At 42.0% G+C, this 20,258-nt stretch overlaps 1 protein-coding gene across 2 annotated transcripts in view; it reads right to left on the bottom strand.

The window, feature by feature from the left end:
• The window catches only part of CDH11 (cadherin 11), a 110,933-nt gene that overhangs the window by 9,181 nt on the left and 81,494 nt on the right, over positions 1 to 20,258 (bottom strand). For both annotated transcript variants that reach the window (XM_081870518.1, XM_081870519.1), the window contains exons 4-11: positions 19,529 to 19,823; positions 18,759 to 18,878; positions 14,988 to 15,155; positions 10,385 to 10,572; positions 8,543 to 8,796; positions 6,634 to 6,770; positions 5,027 to 5,148; positions 4,015 to 4,132 (exon numbers count right to left, since the gene is read on the bottom strand). In XM_081870518.1, the coding sequence (XP_081726644.1) occupies positions 4,015 to 4,132; positions 5,027 to 5,148; positions 6,634 to 6,770; positions 8,543 to 8,796; positions 10,385 to 10,572; positions 14,988 to 15,155; positions 18,759 to 18,878; positions 19,529 to 19,823 (1,402 nt within the window). The remainder of the gene's footprint in view (positions 1 to 4,014; positions 4,133 to 5,026; positions 5,149 to 6,633; positions 6,771 to 8,542; positions 8,797 to 10,384; positions 10,573 to 14,987; positions 15,156 to 18,758; positions 18,879 to 19,528; positions 19,824 to 20,258) is intronic.

Below are 20,258 nucleotides of genomic sequence, written 5' to 3'. Positions count from 1 at the left end.
AATGATCATTATAGGATGGTATTCACTTTAAAAGTTCTGGCAGGGGCCTAAACTTAGGAGTTTTCATTAACTGGTTTTGCAGTTAATAAAGCCATTTTTCTTTTAAAGTAGTGAATTCCTTAAGAGTGTGGAGGCATGATACAAAGATTACTCTGATTTACAAATGGCGGGAGGGGAGAAGGAGAAATTTTAAATTATTTGACTTGCAAATCGCAAGACATTCTGTCACCGGGGAAAAAAGGTTACTCGCTAGAAGCCTTTAGAATTCCTGCTATTCACTTTGACTCTCTAGCTTAACCTTTTAAAAATACACGCACATACAAAGAATTAAATTAACTACACTGTGGGTCCCCCCTCCCCCCCCCACACTCATGAAAATGACATGAATATATTAAAGAATTTATCATTTAGCTGGAGAATTGGTGAAGTAAATGAAAAGCTCATACCGCCCCCCCCCAATCCAGATAAATTCAATTGACTTAAATTGTTGAGGAGTTTTGTTTTTATATATATATATAAAAAAAAAACTGCCAGAGTGCTGTCTGCTAAAGCTACTCAGGTGAACAGATTATCAAGTGTCTGTGTTAGGAATGTTATTCAATTCACTGCTTGTTTTGATTGAAAACAATGAAAAAAAGAAAACCAGTGGTGCCAGTCCAGAGAATGAATAGCAACTTGACACAGGTTAGCTGTAGTTCAGTTAATACATGACCCAACTAATGGTCCACGCCTCCCATAAACAACCCAGACATTAAGTGATTATTTGGATGGAAGCCAGTTTTAAAAATCTATAACTTCTAATGGGATACTTGCCATTAAACATCACAAAGGCAACGCTAAATGAAAAAGTTGGACCAAGGTACAAGAGTTCATAACTACATAGTTGAAGGTAGTTAAATATGGTCTTGACCCTTATACACTCAAAAGATCACTGCACTCTGAAGGGGGAAGGAGCTCATGAAGATACCATCTCATCAGGAGGTTCCTTCTATACAGTATAGGAATTGGGCCCTTAGGATGCTGATGTTTTTGTGTGTGTGTGTATGAAATAGCTTTGAGATGTTTATGGGGTATGAATTGTAAGAGATCAAGAAAATAAAACTCAAAGAAGATGGGGACCTCCTAGACTCTCTGCCTATTATAGGTCCCACCAGCCTGCATTGAGAGAAATCATAGCTTAGCAACATATTTGGCCCCATGTTCAGTCCCTTTCCCTTGTTTTTCCACTAGCTGCCTCGGGAAGCAGGATTGGTGTCAGTGGTTCCTGAGATTCTGTGTACCCTGATGTGATACAGTGTAATTGTACACTGTATGAACAGATTTGTTTTATAGATTTTTATTTACATTGCTTTGATGGTTTCAGGGTTTGAAGCAGTTTTTTAAAAAATATGGAGGAGGGTATTTTAATAATTAAATAAATATGTAATTTTGGGTTATAAGGGACCAGTGCTGTAACTTGGTGGTAAAGTTTTTCTATTTAGCACAGCTCTAAATTGGTGTTTATGCTTTTCTCTTCCTCTTTAACTGCTTTAACATAGTTAGTCCTTCCCTCTATTCCCCCTAACATTACAGGAGAAATGAATAGCAGGGATTTTTTTCTATAAATGGCTCAGGATCTAGAATCATAGGGTTGGAAGGGACCCCGTGAATCATCTTGTCTCAACCCCTGCTGTGCAGGAATACGCACCCATGACCTTGTGACCATGCAATTTTTTAAATATAAAAAGTACAGGTGTGTGCATGGGGAGGGGTGACTGTGGTTGACCCCGTAACACATGAGGAAGCTTAAATCTCCTTCCCAAACTTTGATCCTGGTAAAAAAAACCAATTGCCACCCATGTGCAGCAATTAGGATAAGGAAAAGGAAACTTCCAACTGGTGCTAGATTCCCAGAATTTCCCACCACACCAGTGATAATAACAATAATACCAATAGTGGAAAGAATTGCATAAGAACATAAAAGAAGAGCCCTGTTGTATCAGGCCAAAGGCTCAAATCCAACATTCTGTTCACATAGGGACTAACCAGATGCCTTTGGGTAACCCTTAAACAAAACCTGAGCCCAACAGCACTCTCCCCAGTGCTGTAACTTGGTGGTAAAGTTTTTCTATTTAGCACAGCTCTAAATTGGTGTTTATGCTTTTCTCTTCCTCTTTAACTGCTTTAACATAGTTAGTCCTTCCCTCTATTCCCCCTAACATTACAGGAGAAATGAATAGCAGGGATTTTTTTCTATAAATGGCTCAGGATCTAGAATCATAGGGTTGGAAGGGACCCCGTGAATCATCTTGTCTCAACCCCTGCTGTGCAGGAATACGCACCCATGACCTTGTGACCATGCAATGTTTTAAATATAAAAAGTACAGGTGTGTGCATGGGGAGGGGTGACTGTGGTTGACCCCGTAACACATGAGGAAGCTTAAATCTCCTTCCCAAACTTTGATCCTGGTAAAAAAAACCAATTGCCACCCATGTGCAGCAATTAGGATAAGGAAAAGGAAACTTCCAACTGGTGCTAGATTCCCAGAATTTCCCACCACACCAGTGATAATAACAATAATACCAATAGTGGAAAGAATTGCATAAGAACATAAAAGAAGAGCCCTGTTGTATCAGGCCAAAGGCTCAAATCCAACATTCTGTTCACATAGGGACTAACCAGATGCCTTTGGGTAACCCTTAAACAAAACCTGAGCCCAACAGCACTCTCCCCACCTGTGATACCTAACTAGTATTCAGAAGCACACTGCTTCTGACAGTGAAGGTAGAACACAGCCACCATAGCTGGCAGCCATTGAAAGCCTTATCTGCCATGAATTTATCCAATCCTCTTTTCATCATTGCCTCTTTGGGAGGTAAGTACCATAGTTCTTCTGCCCTTTATCATTTTTTTTCTTTTAAAATTAATCCTCCCCCCATTGGAAGCAACAGACCATTCTCCTACAATCTGATAGTAAGGTAAAGGGACCCCTGACCATTAGGTCCACTCGTGACCAACTCTGGGGTTGCGGCGCTCATCTCGCTTTATTGGCCGAGGGAGCCGGCGTACAGCTTCCGGGTCATGTGGCCAGCATGCCTAAGCCGCTTCTGCGAACCAGAGCAGTGCACGGAAACGCTGTTTACCTTCCCACCGGAGTGGTACCTATTTATCTACTTGCACTTTGAAGGCTAGGTTGGCAGGAGCAGGGACCGAGCAACGGGAGCTCACCCCGTCGTGGGGATTCAAACTGCCGACCTTCTGATCAGCAAGTCCTAGACTCTGTGGTTTAACCCACAGCACCACCCATGTCCCTCACACCACCCACGACCCTCTGATAGGCCCCAGCAATCTGATAGGCCCCAGCAAATCAGAAGGCTGCCATGTGACCATTTTATTTGTGTTACCAGCCAGCGGCATAGCTAGCCGCTCAGGTACTGGGTGTGGCCCGTGCATCACGCAGCTGGGGGCAAGATGAGCTGCCCATGGGGGTGGGGCACGCTGCATGCAGCCTCTCCACCGCTTCCCCCTCAGGGCAGGAAACGTGTGGCTCAGGCATGCTGCAGGCCCCTGCGGTAAGTGCTGGCCCCTGCTGTGTGGCAACCAGTGCCAGTCGTGTTTCGTTACATTTGTTGACTGTACTAAAAAGTTTTGTGAGCCCATTTTTAAAAATTTCTTTTTTTTTCTTTTTTAGTCATTTTGTCAACCCCCTCAGTGATAATACCCGGAACGGTCCACACCCCCTTCCTCCGCCACTGTTACCAGCTCAGAGATGATGTGCTAGCAGATGTTCCTGAAATCGCTACAGCACTTGCAATCCCAAGGCATTAATCTTATAGATTCTATATTACATGTATTTATTAGGATAAATGCTGGTGGTGATGCACTAAAGGAATGCCTCTGAACATTATTTTCACATTTCACCCCACTGCCCATCCTTTGCAACAAGTCTCAGCCCCAGATAGGCGGGCATGGATAAAGAATGTGTTACAGTATGGCATGATAAGAATAATTAGTTTGCTCCTGTCTTCACAAACCTCGGTTATCTCGGAGAGTAAAATTAGGCTTCTGGATCATATCAGGTGGCAACCCAAAGATAAATCTTGGGCCATTAGCTGCATCATCCTTGTCCTCTGCAGTAATTGTTAATAATGGCTGTAAAAGAAAGGCTCTTGTGAGCATGCAGTGCATCTAAAAAGTCATTCCTCTTCCCATCCCACCAAATTGGCTCTTGAGTGAAAATTGTGCAGCTTCCTTTAGGGTGCAATCTCATAACTATTGCCCAGCACATCTTACATCATAAGATCAGACCAAAGTCCTTTCCTGTCTAGCAACCAATTTCACAAAGAGGCCCACAAGCAAGGTGGATGGGCAACTTTCTTCTTGCACTGTTGCTTCCAGAAATTGGTCGTTCAGTGGCATTCAGCCTCTGAACCTGGATGCAAAAGGTAGCCATCATTGCTTGTAGCCATTGATAGACTTTCCCCCCATGAATCTGGCTAAGCCCCTTTTAAAGGGGAAAAGGCTACAACTCAGTGGTAGAACATCTGCTTTGCATGCAGAAGGTCCCATGTCCAATCTTAGGCATCTCCAGAGAGGGCTGGAAAAACCTTTTTGTGAAACCTGGAGAGCCAATGCCAGTCAATGTAGACAATAGTGAGCTAGAACGAGCTGTGAACTGATATAAAGCAGCTCTCTATATTCTAAAAGGGGGGATGTGTGTGCTATAATTTTAACTACTTGAAAAATATGAATAAAACTTAACCTGAAATCTTAACCTTTTTTAAAAAAAGGCCTCAGATAGACAATATTGGCTCTTCTAAGAAACTTGGCAACATGTTCTTTCCAAAAGGGATGATTTATGAGCTTTAAGCCTGTTATTAGAATACATTAGAGATGCTCTATGTCTCGGAGAACAGGATATTAACCCCCCAGAAGCCAAACCTATGTTAAATTGAATTTTCTTTGCCACTCTGCACTTAAGAAAAATGAACATCCTCATTTAATCTCTCCCACCCACAAATGAGAGGTTTGTGTGGCAGAGGTTACCTCATTGGTCTGTGGTTTCTCACAAACAACTGCTTCATAGTTATCTGCAAATTTTGGAGCATTGTCATTTACATCAAGGACCTTGATCGCTACTGGAACTTTGGCTTCCTGGTGCCGATTATCTACAGCAGTAATTTAGAAGAAAAAAAGTCACAACATGGGATAAAAACACAAGAAACAAAGTTAGCTGCCCCACCCACACAAATCCTATCCTTGACCATTGATATCAGGAGTAGAGTAGTTTTCCTGCCTTTGCCCCAAAACCCAAAAGCCCTGTGGCTACTTTAAGACTAATAAGTTTTCTTAAGGAATAAGTTTACATAGACTAACATGACATAAAAACATAATTTCTCAGGAGTCTCTCTCTCTCTCTCTCTGTGTGTGTGTGTGTGTGTGTGTGTGTGTGTGTGTATCTGGGCACTGGTGAGCAGATAAAAACAAATATAATAATAATTCTACCTGGGAATGAAGGAATGCATTAATTCAGGTTGTTAGTCAAGATGTGGAGGTCACACAACTCTCACAAGTTCAGAATGTCCCATTAGCAGGAACTGTTGGTGAGGAGGGATGGTGCTGTGCACTGGGCCTCCTACCACCAAAGTTGCTGCCAGTTACTAGGACAGGAGCAAATTGGTGGGTGATCAGTTTTTTGTGGGCATATCAGCCCGCACAGTGCTGAGCTCCTCACTGACATGCCCCTCTCCTAGTAAGCAGCAGTGACTCCATTGCTGGGAGGTCAGGTGCACAGTGCTGTTCCCTTCTCACTGACCACTCCTGCCCTTCAGGAGACATCAATAGGCAACAAGAGCTGAATGGGATTAATGATTCTCAGGAGAAACAAAAGTTTGCCCATTTTCCCCCCTAGAGTTTCCATACATTAGGAAGCGTTTCTTTTTTGATGTTTGTATACATAAAACAGCTTTTCTATTCATGTGAGACTGTATTGGAGCAGAATAAATACAGGTCAGGTAAAGGTAAAGGGACCCCTGACCGTGAGGTCCAGTTGCGGACGACTCTGGGGTTGCGGCGCTCATCTCACTTTATTGGCCGAGGGAGCCGGCATACAGCTTCCGGGTCATGTGGCCAGCATGACTAAGCCACTTCTGGTGAACCAGAGCAGTGAAAGAACAGTTGGTTAAGAACAGTTTCAGGTTAAGAATGGCCCTCCAGAATGAATTAAGTACTTAACCTGAGATACCACTCTATATTTTTAGGGGGCTGCCCCCCTTAATATTCAGAGGACATTGCACAACGCCACACATGCAACATCAGGATGTCGTACAATGTCGCATCACACTCCAATCCTCTTGAAAAGCTGGCACCTCTGTTTCTTTTTGCGCTGGTAGACTGGCTACAATTTTACATCCTCCACAATGCACAGACCGAAGATAACCAACATGCACACACTACAAAATGGTGAGTAGTATCAAGAAAGAACTCTGCAGGAGTTGGGGGGGGGGATCTCAGAACTTTTCTTAGAAAACTATTCTAGTAAATTGGCTCAAAATTTACCTGTAATGTACCTCAAATTTTGCTCAAAATGGAGACTGTGGCATTTTAATATAATTTATACGAAAAGTATATATAACTGTTTGATCAATACTTACGGAGTTCATATGCAAACACTGAGATATTATGCCAGGCCATTTCTTCCCTATCCAGTTTCTTTGTGGTTGTAATTGAACCATCTTCTGCGCTGATACTGAAATATCTGTCGAGGTCAGTGTGACGATCAATTATATAACTAAAAGTGGATGCAAATGAAGTAATTAGAGAAATATTCAATTCATTTAGTGTCTCCTAGACAGTGTACCTCATATTATTTTTTGGAAAAAATTGTTTGGAGGCACTCTGCTTAGCAAGATAAAAAAATAATTAACTACACTTAACTAAATCACCAACATCAAAATGGATTTCCTTTCCTACATGAGCACCATTTTTCATATCAGTCTTTTAGCAGAAAGAAACACTTACAAGTATAGAGCTATGCATTGCCAGAGATACAGGTGGCCTATTGGTGCATTCTGAATCATGTGATTACAATTGTGTGAAGCAGGAGGCATGTTACCTCAGGGATGCAACTGTTGGCTCCACATCTACCACTGAAACACATTATGGCTCCTTTGCTACAATTTCCATAGGTTGAGGGAATGCCTGAATAATGGACCCTCTATGTACATAGCCACCCCATATTATTTGGAATCTGTGCAATCAGGGTGCCACATTACAGTAGGAACCTACATGAAAAAAGCAGATTGCTCTCTTCAATCCTTCACCCAGTATGTGGACAACACGATGATATGAACAGTGCCCCTGTTCCCCCATTTCGTATGATGATGATCATGTGATTTAGAACACCCAATAAGATTAGGATAGCAGAACTATTGGACTGGAAGCACCAAATACCTCTTCCAGCCATTTGTTTGTTGTGTTCTCTACAAACCCCACGTGGTGTTTAGCAACACTCAATCCAATGACATGACAAGTGCTTTGGGTTCTCTTGTCACCTGCTCCACATCATTGTTTACCACTAGTGGAGTTGAGGAAATCAGTGATGTGATGACATGACCTCATGGAGGTGTTGTTTCATGTTTTAGCACTTGGGTGTGCCATTTTCAGTAGAACCCCAACCCCAATAATATGTGTTTCCATGCTTAACTATATTGTGTGAAAAGTGAATATATTCCTCAAAGGTGGAGATACTGGGTGGTATCCAATGCTAGTTCTACTTAAAATAGATCCATTAAACTAACTTGAGTTTATTAATTTCAATGGGTTTACTCTGAATAGGACTTATTTGGATGCAACCCATTTTCCCCACATATGTTTTCAAATTTCCCATGAAGTCATTTTGGAAACAACCAGTGTCAGCTTAATTTACATTATTTTATGCTTCATGGTTTGCCAGTTTATTGAAACATTGCTAGTTCATTAACTGTACATTTATCTATACAGCCTCTTTATTAGCTAAGATAACTGTGTTGAGGTCTTGGGAAACTGTATGCACTCTGACTCCGTAGTCTTGGACATTGCAGTTGGCATCTGAACAAGTTGGATATAAAAAGCATAATAAAACTGAAACTTTTATGGAATCTGGCATCTCTTTTGAAATTGTTATTATAGCATAAAACAGATGTGCCCTTTATAGTTAACATTGGTACAATGTATGTAGTGTGATGTTATTGAAGGCTGCAATTGCCTGGCTTGTGATGCCATTATGATCAGATTGCAGATCTTGGCTGCATTGAGCACCACATCCCCGAGTTATTTTTCAAAGCATCCCCTGGGTAGGGGGTTACTTTCAAGTTGCAAGAATAAATAAAATTGGGGCACAGATTCTGATTGATCTGCATGGGGGGGACAGGACCAGAGAAGGCAAACAGGAGAATAGGATGGCTTAACTCAAACAAGGCAATGGAAATATATACAACATGGCTTTACAGGTTTTAAAATTGCCATTTGGGGGATTTCCATAAGGGCATCACTGAAACCATCCTTCCCATTTTGCAAGCATACCTTATAAGGCTGTTTTTTGCATCAGGGTCTTTGGCATGAACCCTCCCAACTGGAGCACCAGGGCCCAAATTCTCTTCTACTTCCAGAATATAAGATGGTGCTAAAAATATTGGTGGTTCATCAGCATCCTCCACATTAATTTTCACGGTTACAGTATCCTTGAATGGTCCATTGCTGATGAACTTTGGGTCAATGTGTATATTGGCTGCCTCTACCTTCAAGCTGTAGGTCCTTTTGGTTTCATAATCAAGATGCTGAAAAAGACAGAAGCATAGCATATTAGAATCAGTGCTGTGGCTATTTTTACAGAAGTCGTGTGTGTGTGTGTGTGCGCGCACACACACACACAGAGTCACAAACAAAAAGATTCCTATGCATGCACAATTTTTCAGAATTTCTGAGCTTAAAGGAATGAAGAAGCAAGGGCCCATGATATTATAATCTTGAATATGGATATTTGAAATAACTTATCAACATTAAAAGTTAAAATAAAAGGTAGCAAGGTTGAGGCTGGTGGCTCAGGGCTGACCAAGAGATTAACACCCCAGCATCTCCAGCATTCTTTAGTTTGCTCTCTCTAAGGACAACAATTTTCCTTAATATAATTCATTTTAATGCTTTTTCATGAATATATGCAGTTTTGTAGAAGTTTTGCTAGGAAAACTGCACTGCAAAATTTGGAGGAGTGCAAATCTCCAAGGATGACTGTGTTTTGGTTTGCGTATTGTTTTGGAAAGCACAGACTACATCAAATTTCTCCCCATTGCTAGTTCTGATAGCCACTTGTTTCTGCCCAGGTTCTCACAGTGGCCGACCTGATGGCCACGAGAAGCCCACAAGCAGAGGTTGAGAGCAACAGCATGCTCCCCACCTGTGATTCTCAGCAACTGCTATTCAGAGGCATACTGCCTCTGGCAGTGAAAATATAAGATGGTCACCCTTGCTTGTAGCCACTGATAGCGATATCCTCCATGAATTTGTCCATTCCTCTTTTAAAGTCATGCAAGTTGGTGGCCTCTTAGGACATCCTGAGAAGCAGTCAGCCCAAGTAAAGTATACTGTGAAACCAGTTTGCAGTGTTGGTTAAAAGTTTGTCATTAATGACACTGAGCATAGTTACTTTCATTTGGGATTTAGCATTATTAGATGTTCAGATTGATTTCAGCAGTGACATCAGCTGTACAATAAAAGAATTCATTTTTGAATTGCAAGCAGAAACCAGTTAAGTGGCTTAGGCTGGTTGAATCTCTTGATGGGAATATAATGCCGTTCAGCCTAGGCTTCCTTTCTTCCCATCTCCCCCTTTCTTTCTCTCAGCACTGAATGCATTTGGAAGGAATATTGACAGCAGAAATTAAGTTTTCATCAGAAAAGCAGGCACAAAAAGAAATCTCTTGTAATTTTCACATTATCCGAAAATTCACACCGTACTGCCAACTTGAAAATGAATGCTTGATTATAACCAAAGCAATCCTATCATTTATTTCCAAGTTAATATGCAATATGCTTTGAAGAACGAATGGTGTTGATTTCTCAAGTGGAAGATCAGTAAAAGAAGAATGTACTTTCTTCACTTTAAAAAGATGTTAAGAAGCTTCTATGCATCAATGCTTTCTTCTCATAATCTCTTTCCTTCCATTCTGGCTCCAGGCATTAGCAGATAACAGTAAAATGGGATGCTGGAAGTTAATCATAGCTTCATAAACAAATTATCCAAAACTGCATTTGCTGTGATTTTCTTACCATGAGCAATAATCTATGGCTATTATAGTTTCTGCAAGGCATGGGAAGAAAATGAAGTATATTATCCATTAACAGGAATGAAAGGATCGGATTGCTTACCTTCTTAAGCTTCACAACCCCTTCCTGAGTCTCATAATCGGTTGTAATTTCAAACATCTCTATACCGTCTCCATCAATAATGTTGTAAGTTACTAAGCCATTTTCTCCAATATCTGGATCTTTGGCCTTCACTCTTCCAGCCTCCTCCCCTGGGATGGCTGCTTCTGATATTGACATCTGATAAACACCTAGGCAAATAGCATTTATTAATAAATGAGCCATTATTAGTTTCTTTATGTGCATTCTTTTCACTTGTTAATCTACATGTGCAAAAGGCAGCACAGAAAGTGCTAAAACTCAAGACATCTCGAAGTGCAGAAGTAGTCAATGTGCTGCCCTCCAATGGACTACCATATGCCACAGCCAGCATGGCTTATGGTCAGGGGTGATCAGAATCCCACAGCATCTGGAAATAACTTCTGTATGTTGGACACTTCTGTATAGACCTACTGACAGTCTACCTGCCACTACTCATTTTCCTCTGCAATGCACAGCTACATGAAAGTGTTGAGTGTACTTAAGAATGCAGTTTCAGATCACATGGTTTGATGGTGAACTGGAAGTGCCCTCCATAACACATTCAACAATCCTCCCAAATGCATAGGAGTTATTTGGCAGACGTTCAGGGCTTTCTTGGTAGACATGTCAAAACAGATCAAATCTAGTGCAATGCAACAACAATATTATAACCCACACCAACCCCAAACAGGCAGAGCATGATGACAACAACCTTAAAAACCTTTGGTGCTTCCCGAAAGGTGTTGTGATTTAGAGTACCCATTACCCACAAACCACACGTTCCATCTGACCTCCAACCTTCATTCTGGCCTTACAAGACCTCAAGGAGTAGGAATGTGTGCTTAGAAATGTCTGGCTTCTACACGATGGTTTACTCGTGAATCCCATTCCTGCACCTAAGGTGGGAGCGTATTTGCCGTCACCCAGCTCTCTCTAAAATGAGGCCTGATGACCAATAGGGAAACGGGGGGAGATTGGCATTATAAGCCTTCTCCTCCCACATTGTCTTGTTCCTTGTGAGTTTGCAGCACCCTCCCTCCTTCCCTCTCTCCTTATGGTGGTCATTTGTTGAAGGGACTGAATAGGGATGTTTGCGGGGGGAGGCCTTAGGATCCCTCTCTTTTTTGTGGTGGGCACTGAGTACAGAAAGATAAGGAAGTGGAAGAGAAAATTGCAGGGAAAGTGAGACATTATTGGGTTAAGGGATCTACCAGTGTTTTACACCTGGCAGGGTTGGAGAGTTTCCTTTAGGCCTGGCATGTGTATTTTAGGCCTGGCATGTGCATGCTCAACAGCAGAGAATCAGTGGGCATGTTGGCTTCATATCCAAGGCTCACCAAGCAAGGATGGAATTATTTCCTCCCCAACCTTTATTGGAGAGCCCCAGCATGTGGCTCAAGCACGTGCCCAGATGCATGGATAGATGCTTCCCTACCAGAGCTGGCTAAAACCTCTTTGAATCTGTCAGTTGGGTTAATGCTGGTTTGTAGTTCCTCCAACTTGCTGAGGAATATATATATATATAACCTTTATTCCAATGCTAGCTCATGAGTCTGTGAGTGTAGGGACAATGACAATTTTAAGTCACTCACAATAATGACTTCATTGGCTGTGACCTGCTCACCAGTTGCTATATTTATGTGCAGTGGATTAGCAGACCAACTGGAAGGTGTTATTTTATTCTCCCCTCAAAAAATAACTTCAACTTGACCCTCGTCGTAAGGCTTAGCACAGATTGTCAGCTGCCCCAGAGAGGAATTTAAAATGGAACCTATTTGCAGTGTTACTACCAGCGCTAATTTGCATTTGAAAAAAACACAGTACATTTGAGCTATGCTTTACTTGCCTTCTTTGCTATTTTTTGCCACCATATTTTCAGACTTAAAAATGCAATACTAAGGTCTGGAGCTAATTTTTCTTAAAACTGGGATATAAAATCATCAATGTGCTTGCCATTTTATTGAGTTGCAAAGGCAAGAATGAGCCAAAGAGCTTACCGCCTAAATCCCTGCCCATTAATAAATACTCTCACTGCATTATTTACAGTAGGCAGACAACTACACCACATTACTTTCACCATGTGCTGAAACCTTTTCTGTTCCAGAAAACCTAGCTAAGTATGCAAGTTTGGCATGTAATCTGATTTTAGCAGGCATCTATGTTTTCAAATTACTGATTTTGTTTTATATTTCAATTTTTAATGTTCTTGAAAAGAACCCACCTCCCTGAGTTTTGCTTAGCCCTTATGAATATATACGGTATTCAATTCCAATGAGGTATGCTTTCCAATTTGAGATGAAGATTAAGAAGCTAGCCCTTATTAAGGTTTGTTTAGTTGTTTAGTTAGTTAAGTAAATTGTTATCCTACCCCTCAGTACAAGTTCTGTCAGCACAGCTGACACAACCAACAATATACCCTTGTCCTTGCTATCCTCATAACAACCCTGTGAGGTGAATTAGAATGAGAGAGACATTGTGATTTTCCCAAGCTTCATGGCTGAGGGGGGATTTGAACCAACATCCCACTGGTTCTAATCTGGTACACTAATCACTACAGCACACTGCATTTCGAAAATTTATTTCCAACATTCCTGACAAGAGCCTGTAAACTACACCTCATTCACCTGTAAACCAATTATAGAAAATTACCTTCTAATTATGCATGTCTTAATCTCAGTCACGAGCACTATAAGACCATGCAGAATATATTGTGACACGAAGGCTGTAATTTATGCTGCAGGTGTTACTGCAGAAATCCAGAGAAAATTACATTAAAAACAAATCACAGAACAACCTTCAACTCCCAGGGTGGTTTCAGAACATTTATTCACACCTTCTTTTTGTGTGCATTTCAAAGGACAGGGCCCAAAAATTATGTTTGCACACTTCATTTTTGACATGCCATACTTTGAGCATAGATATTCACAATCAAAACCAACAACCTAACCCTCAAAAAACTAAAGAAATCAGGGCCTCCAAAAGTCAGATAATTCACAGAAAAACAGCTGATGTAATTGTTGTGCATCACTGGGACAGAAATGAAATCTAAACAGAGATTGCTTTTAAGAACAGTGTCCTTGTCAGTTTCACAGTGTGCACAAACTCATAAATATACAATCTGGAAGAAGTGAGATTCCATTTCTTTCATCCCTCTCTTGTTACAATGGATATTTTCCCCCTTCTCAAGTATATTTTTATTGCTTTCATCCAGTGCAGTCTCAACTGTCTCATTTAACAGGTTTTTCCAGTGCTTTCCACAAAAGTCTTTGCCACATCCCATTGATCTCAGTGGGAGTATGTTTTTAAAACATCATTGTCCGGTATGTTTTGAAAGTGAGACACAAAGCACAAAACCTCCCCCTGGGTTTTAATCTTGCCTTTGAGGGATAAAAAAACAACAATTCACTGTGAGTCACTAGGAAGTTGTTTAATCCTTTTATGAATAAGCTTGCCTCCCCCCTTTTTAAAGAGGGTGTTTTGATAATGACTCCTAAACTCAATTTGATATAGATGTGTCTACATATTTAAGGGTGAGGCAGAGGAGCTCAAGTGATACTGATAAATTCTGCCTAAGCTACCAGGCCAGATTCAAAGTATTAGCACAAACATACAAGCCCTAAACAGCTTGGTACCCAAGTGCTTAAAATAGTGCTTTCCCCACTATCATGTATATTGGGCCCTGAGATCAGTCATGGAGGCCCAGTGGGTCTTCTCATTGTTTGTTCCCTTGTAGAATGCCCTTCTTAGTGAGGTGTGTCAGTCTCACTCACCATTAACTTTTAGAACAGATGTCCTAAACCATTCCGGTTTACCCAGGGACATGATGGTTTAAAGTCATGTCCCTGGCAAACTGGAAATTATTAGTTTGAAAGCAGAGGATTTTTTAAAAAAATGAGTTTTAAACTGTTTTTAGAATGCCATTTTTTAATTGGTTTTGGATTGGTCTGCAATGATCCCAGAAACTCTTACCTAAATGTAGTCCAGATTAAGATCAATGAGATTTTACTTTTGATTAGACTTTCTAGGACTGCACTTAGGCAGGATGGCCAAAATACCCAGCTGACATTCCATGTGTGCTTTGATAGTAGATTGCTCAAAGATTTTCTGAATACCTAACCCACTGCATTATTCTTAAGAAGGCTTGCAACACCAACTTCAGAGTCTGTGGACTATTGAATACTGCTTGCTAACAGGCAACAGCAAGGGAAATAGATCCCTAAATGGCTATTATCCATGGCGGCTATAAGGAACCTCCTAGTTCATAGGTAGTATGCCACCAAATACTAGTGACTTGTGTGTGTGTTTGTGTTTGTGTAGCAACAGTGGGGAAAAGGTATTGCTTGTGGGTTATCCAGAATCATCTCACTGATCATGAGAAACAGGGTGATGCTGGACTGCGCAGGCCAGGCATAGGCAAACTCCGGCCCTCCAGATGCTTGTGACTACAATTCCCAGCATCCCTAGCTAACAGGACCAGGGATGATGGGAATTGTAGTCCCAAACATCTGGAGGGCCAGAGTTTGCCTATGCCTGGCATAGGCCTTTGGTAAGATTCAACAGGGCTCTTCTGATGCTCTTTACTTACTCTGCGGGAACTTTGGCGGGTTGTCATTGACATCAGTAAGTGTAATTGTCACTTTGGTTGTCCCTGAGAGCCCTCCCATGTGTCCTCCCATGTCCTTTGCTTGTATGACAACATGATATTCTTCCTTTGCTTCTCTGTCCATGTTAGGAAGGGCAGTTCTAATAATACCTGCAGGTAAAAGACAGAAGGAGGGTTCAGAAAACATTCTTTAGACATCTACTCTACACTAAGAACCATACATATTCAGATGCATCAGCACTGGTCCAGATTCCTCATAGCTAGCAACTGCCAGCAAGGGGAGAATGAGCCCGACATGGGCTGGGTAATATTCAGCTGTTCAGATCCTATCTGAACAGGAGATTTTGGTGAGAGCTTGTGACTGGTATGAATCCGCTAGATGAAATAGTGGAAGAACGTTGCCTAAGGAGAGTGAGGAAAATTCTCTGGGATGATTCATACCCTGGCCGTCACTTTCTTGATCTCCTGCCCTCAGGCAGAAGATATAGAAGCAAGATTAGTCACACCAACAGGGTAAAGAGCAGCTTCTATCCGTGGACTGTTAGGCTGCTGAATGATAACAACAGGGCAACTGACTTTTGGTTTTGGTGGGTGTACGTCAGTAAACGAGGGGAATTAAGACTAAGAGAGCTGAGTAGGGGGTGCTCATGCAATCTCACTGTATACAGTGGTGCCCCGCAAGACGAACGCCTTGCAAGACGAAAAACCCGCTAGACGAAAGGGTTTTCCGTTTTGGAGGCGCTTTGCAAAACGAATTTCCCTATGGCCTTCCTTCGCAAGATGAAAGCCCATAGGGAAATCTCCGGGACAGCGGGGAAGCGCAGCGTGTCTTCCCCACTGTCCTCGGACCTCCTCCGAAGGCTGGCGGTGGGGCGGAGGGACCTTCTCCCCGCGCCAGCTTTGGGATGGCTGCTCCGAAGGCTGGCGGTGGGGCGGAGAGACCTCCTCCCGCCGCCAGCCTTCGGAAGGCTGCTCCGAAGGCTGGCGGTGGGGCGGAGAGACCTCCTCCCGCCACCAGCCTTGGGATGGCTGCTCCGAAGGCTGGCAGTGGGGCGGAGAGACCTTCTCCCCGCGCCAGCTTTGGGATGGCTGCTCCGAAGGCTGGCGGTGGGGCGGAGAGACCTCCTCCCGCCGCCAGCCTTGGGATGGCTGCTCCGAAGGCTGGCGGTGGGGCGGAGAGACCTTCTCCCTGTGCCAGCCTTCGGATGGCTGTCCTGAAGACTTGCGGTGGGAGGAGGGTTTTCCTTCCCACCGCCAACTTTCAGAATGCTGTTCTGAATGTTGGCAGTGGGGAGGAAAAACCCTCCTCCCACCGCAAGCCCCGGGAACAGAGGAGAAGCGCTGCGCGCCTTCCCCTCTGTTCCCGTACCTGTCCTGAAGGCTTGCGGTGGGGAGAAAAGCCCTTCTCCGCACCGCCAGCCTGGCAAGCGGTCTCCATAGGAACGCATTAATTGATTTTCAATGCATTCCTATGGGAAACCGTGCTTCGCAAGACGAAAAACTCGCTAGACGAAAAAACTCGCGGAACGAATTAATTTCGTCTTGCGAGGCACCACTGTACAAGTTGTACAAGTGGCAATAAAGTATTTCAATTTCTGTGCCAACGATTTCTCATTTCCCAGCTATTCTGCACCAGTTAATGAGAAAATAGATTGTATTCAAAGATTACGAAAGGGGAGAGAAAAAATTCAGAGAAATTATGCTGGGTGGGTTACTATCAAGGTGGCCAAGAGGTGTATGTGACTGTCCTTTCTTTCATCCTACAAATCATCTCTCTAGAGGCCTGTACTCTCCCATTATCTAGACTTCCCTTTAAAATAAAACCAGTGACCGCACTGAACTCAGGTACTCAGTAGCAAGCCTGCCTGGCTTACGATGCTTCAAATAAAGCTCAGGGGAAGACATTATCAGGTAATTTATCCCATGGGGATTTTTTGATATCAGGAAGAATAGGCATCTGGGAAAGCTGCAGCATGCTGGAGAAATGTTTAATGGGAGCACACACACACCCATAGCGACCTGAATATTATAAATCCAATCCAGCGCCCACAAAAATTATTTTTTAAAAAATTGACTGCCCTGAGAAAGAGGGAGAAAAAAATGAGAAACTGGAAGACATATATAAACAGCTCTAAACATGATACTAGGGAAGAACAATGATGAAGCCAGGATATGCTACCGGAATAATCCTGGTTAAATATAGACCCACTTTCTGTTCCTGTTCTAAATTTGAGTATAGACTTTATTATAGTACAGTTCTCCATTCAAGAAACATTAAGTACATCTTTAAAATTAAGGAAGTTTGTTAAGAATACATATTTAAAAGTGACTTTTCATGTAGATTTTTATTTAATTTATATATTCAGTATTTTAAGAAAGCAACTCCAAAGATAAATATGGAAATGGGATAGACAGAGGTGAAGACATGCAGAAGTGTTACGGACTAGGAAAAATACAGGTCTGCACATCCCAAGCATTTGGCAGGCTAAAATACATTGTTAATAGATGGCTTTTGCTTGGTGAATTGCGTGTTGCACAACCATTGTCTGGAGCCAGTTGGTGATATGAAATGTCAGACTGTATCTACAACTGAAAAGTAATGGTGCTGTCAAAGTTTGTAACTAGGTGGTTCAGAATATGAATGTGCCTCTCTCACAATGCTTGAATGTGTTACAAATCAAATGACATTTCCCCTCAGAGATTCTTCTACAGCTCTATAGCAAAATCAGACTGCAGATATTCAAAAATGTTTTTAGTTTAGATTTTTAGTCTAAGTTCAGGACACTAATTACTGCTCAGTCAGAACTAAGCAAATGCTCCCAATGGCAGATTTTAAGGCTCCTATAGACAGTAGATAAATTACAAAGATAAATCACATGGTCTTTAGTAATAGGAAGAAGTATTTTTTCCCCCATTGTTGGTACTTCATCCTTTCTTCTAAAGCAGCCTTCCCCAGCCTGGTGATCACTAGGTGTTTTTGACACCCATCACATGTAGTCAGTGGTCAATGATTATGAAATCTGTGGTTGAAAGCTTCTGGGAATCTTACACTGAGTCAGGCCATTAGTGCACGTAGCTCAGTCTGGAAGCGACTCTTCAGGGCTTCAGACAGAGGACATTCAAAGTCCTGTCTGGAGGTGTTGTTTGTTGTTGTTTAGTCGTTTAGCCATGTCTGACTCTTCGTGACCCCATGGACCAGAGCACGCCAGGCACTCCTGTCTTCCACTGCCTCCCGCAGTTTGGTCAAACTCATGTTAGTAGCTGCGAGAACACTGTCCAACCATCTCATCCTCTGTCGTCCCCTTCTCCTTGTGCCCTCTATCTTTCCCAACATCAGGGTCTTTCCAGGGAGTCGTCTCTTCTCATGAGGTGGCCAAAGTATTAGAGGCTCAGCTTCAGGATCTGTCCTTCCAGTGAGCACTCAGGGCTGATTTACTTAAGAATGGATAGGCTTGATCTTCTTGCAGTCCATGGGACTCTCTGGAGGTACCAGGGGTTTAATCTGGGGCTTTCTACATGCAAAGCAGATGTGCTACCACTCTTGGTGCAGCTGCTAAAGGGTATCAGGACTTGCCACAGCAATATAAAGAATGATAGACATGCCCATTCTTTAAAAAAATGAATTAATATCTGGATTTTCATTTATGCTCAGGTCTAATCACCATATTTCCAGATTTGTAAAGATGCATTGCTCCGGTTACTCTGGGGAGTGCAGGAAGCACCTTTCTCTTGTAGCAAAAAAGAATTGCTCACCTGTCTGTGCTTCCACAGAAAAGTACGGCTGACCTTCAAGGATGCTGTAAACAAGTTTGGCACTATTTCCATAGGTGGGATCATCAGCATCTGAGGCAGTCACCTGAATAACAGATGTACCTGAAAACAGAAAGGTGTGGTGATACATTTCAGGATTTAAGTAAGCATGTTAAAAGCATGGAGAACATTTTCAAAATTCATTTTTATTTAAAAAACAAAACTAAATGATTGGGAGATTATGTACTAATTAAGCACTGGAAAACTCCAAATTCTCTAGATGAGGTATTATTAGTGAACCACCACTGGTTACCCTCCAGCTGTGCTAGGGATTATGGGAAATCTCTGTCCAATGAATTATTTGAATTACACTGTTCAGTAAATTATATTGAATCACTTTTTACCTCATTGGCAATTACTTAATATTACTATTTGGGGGTGTTTATTAGAGGCTCCCTCTGATAAAAACAACATTTCATGGTATCTGGCAGTTATATGTATAGTAATTGCTGGATTGATTTCTCTTTGACATGAAGTGAAGAACCTAAGATGGGCAATTTCTGCTCCCATTGGTGCTTTCATCAAAATTCTCTGACATCCTAGTCAAGACACAAGTTTATTCACGGATATGCTATTTGTGAAAAATAGGCATGAATGAAAATTTCATGTCCTAAGCGTAAACCATAATTGATGATCAGCTCAATACCGATTGTCCTAGAAATCCATTTGTCAGCCTGCAAACTAACTGTTATTTCATGTTTTCTGTTACGTACCTACATTAGACCTCTCTGGTACATTGGCATGGTAGTTTTCATGTAAAAATTCAGGGGGGTTGTCATTGATATCTTGAACTTTCACAATGAATTCTGAGGGTGGTTCCAGAGGTCGGTTGGTATTCCTGTCCACAGCTTGTGCCGTTAATGTGTACTGAGCTCTTTCTTCCCGATCCAGTGTCTTTGTTGCATGGATGTTCCCTGATTTATCATCAATGACAAAAATGATTCCCGCTCCTTCACCTGAGAGAATGTATTTTATGTTCCCATCACCAGAATCGATGTCCGAATGAAGCTGCAAAATGCAAGATATACACACTTATTGTTTTCAAAGCCAAGAAAATGTTAAGTACATAAGAGCTTTGATGGATGAGGCTGAAAGCCTACCTAGAGTGAGCAACTAGATTCATCTGGGAAGTCTGCAAGCAGGACAGCAGTGCAAAAGCAGTTCCAACAACTGGTATTCAGCTACATGTTGCCTCTGATACTGGAGATAATACTGCTATTGTGACCAGGAGTCACTGATAGTATTACACTGATAGCATGTTTTTTCTTCTTCTCCTAATCCCTGTATTGGGAAGTTTTTAATGTTTGGTGTTTCATTATGTTTTTATACATGTTGGAAGCTGCCCAGAGTAGCTGGGGCAACCCACACAGATGAGTGGGGTATAAATAATAAAATTATTACTGTCATCATTACTATTATTATTACTACTACTATTACTACTAT

Source organism: Podarcis erhardii (genome assembly GCF_964252035.2).
Source record: "Podarcis erhardii genome assembly, chromosome: 7".
Taxonomy (NCBI): domain Eukaryota; kingdom Metazoa; phylum Chordata; class Lepidosauria; order Squamata; family Lacertidae; genus Podarcis; species Podarcis erhardii.
This window is presented reverse-complemented; position numbering and strand designations above follow the sequence as displayed.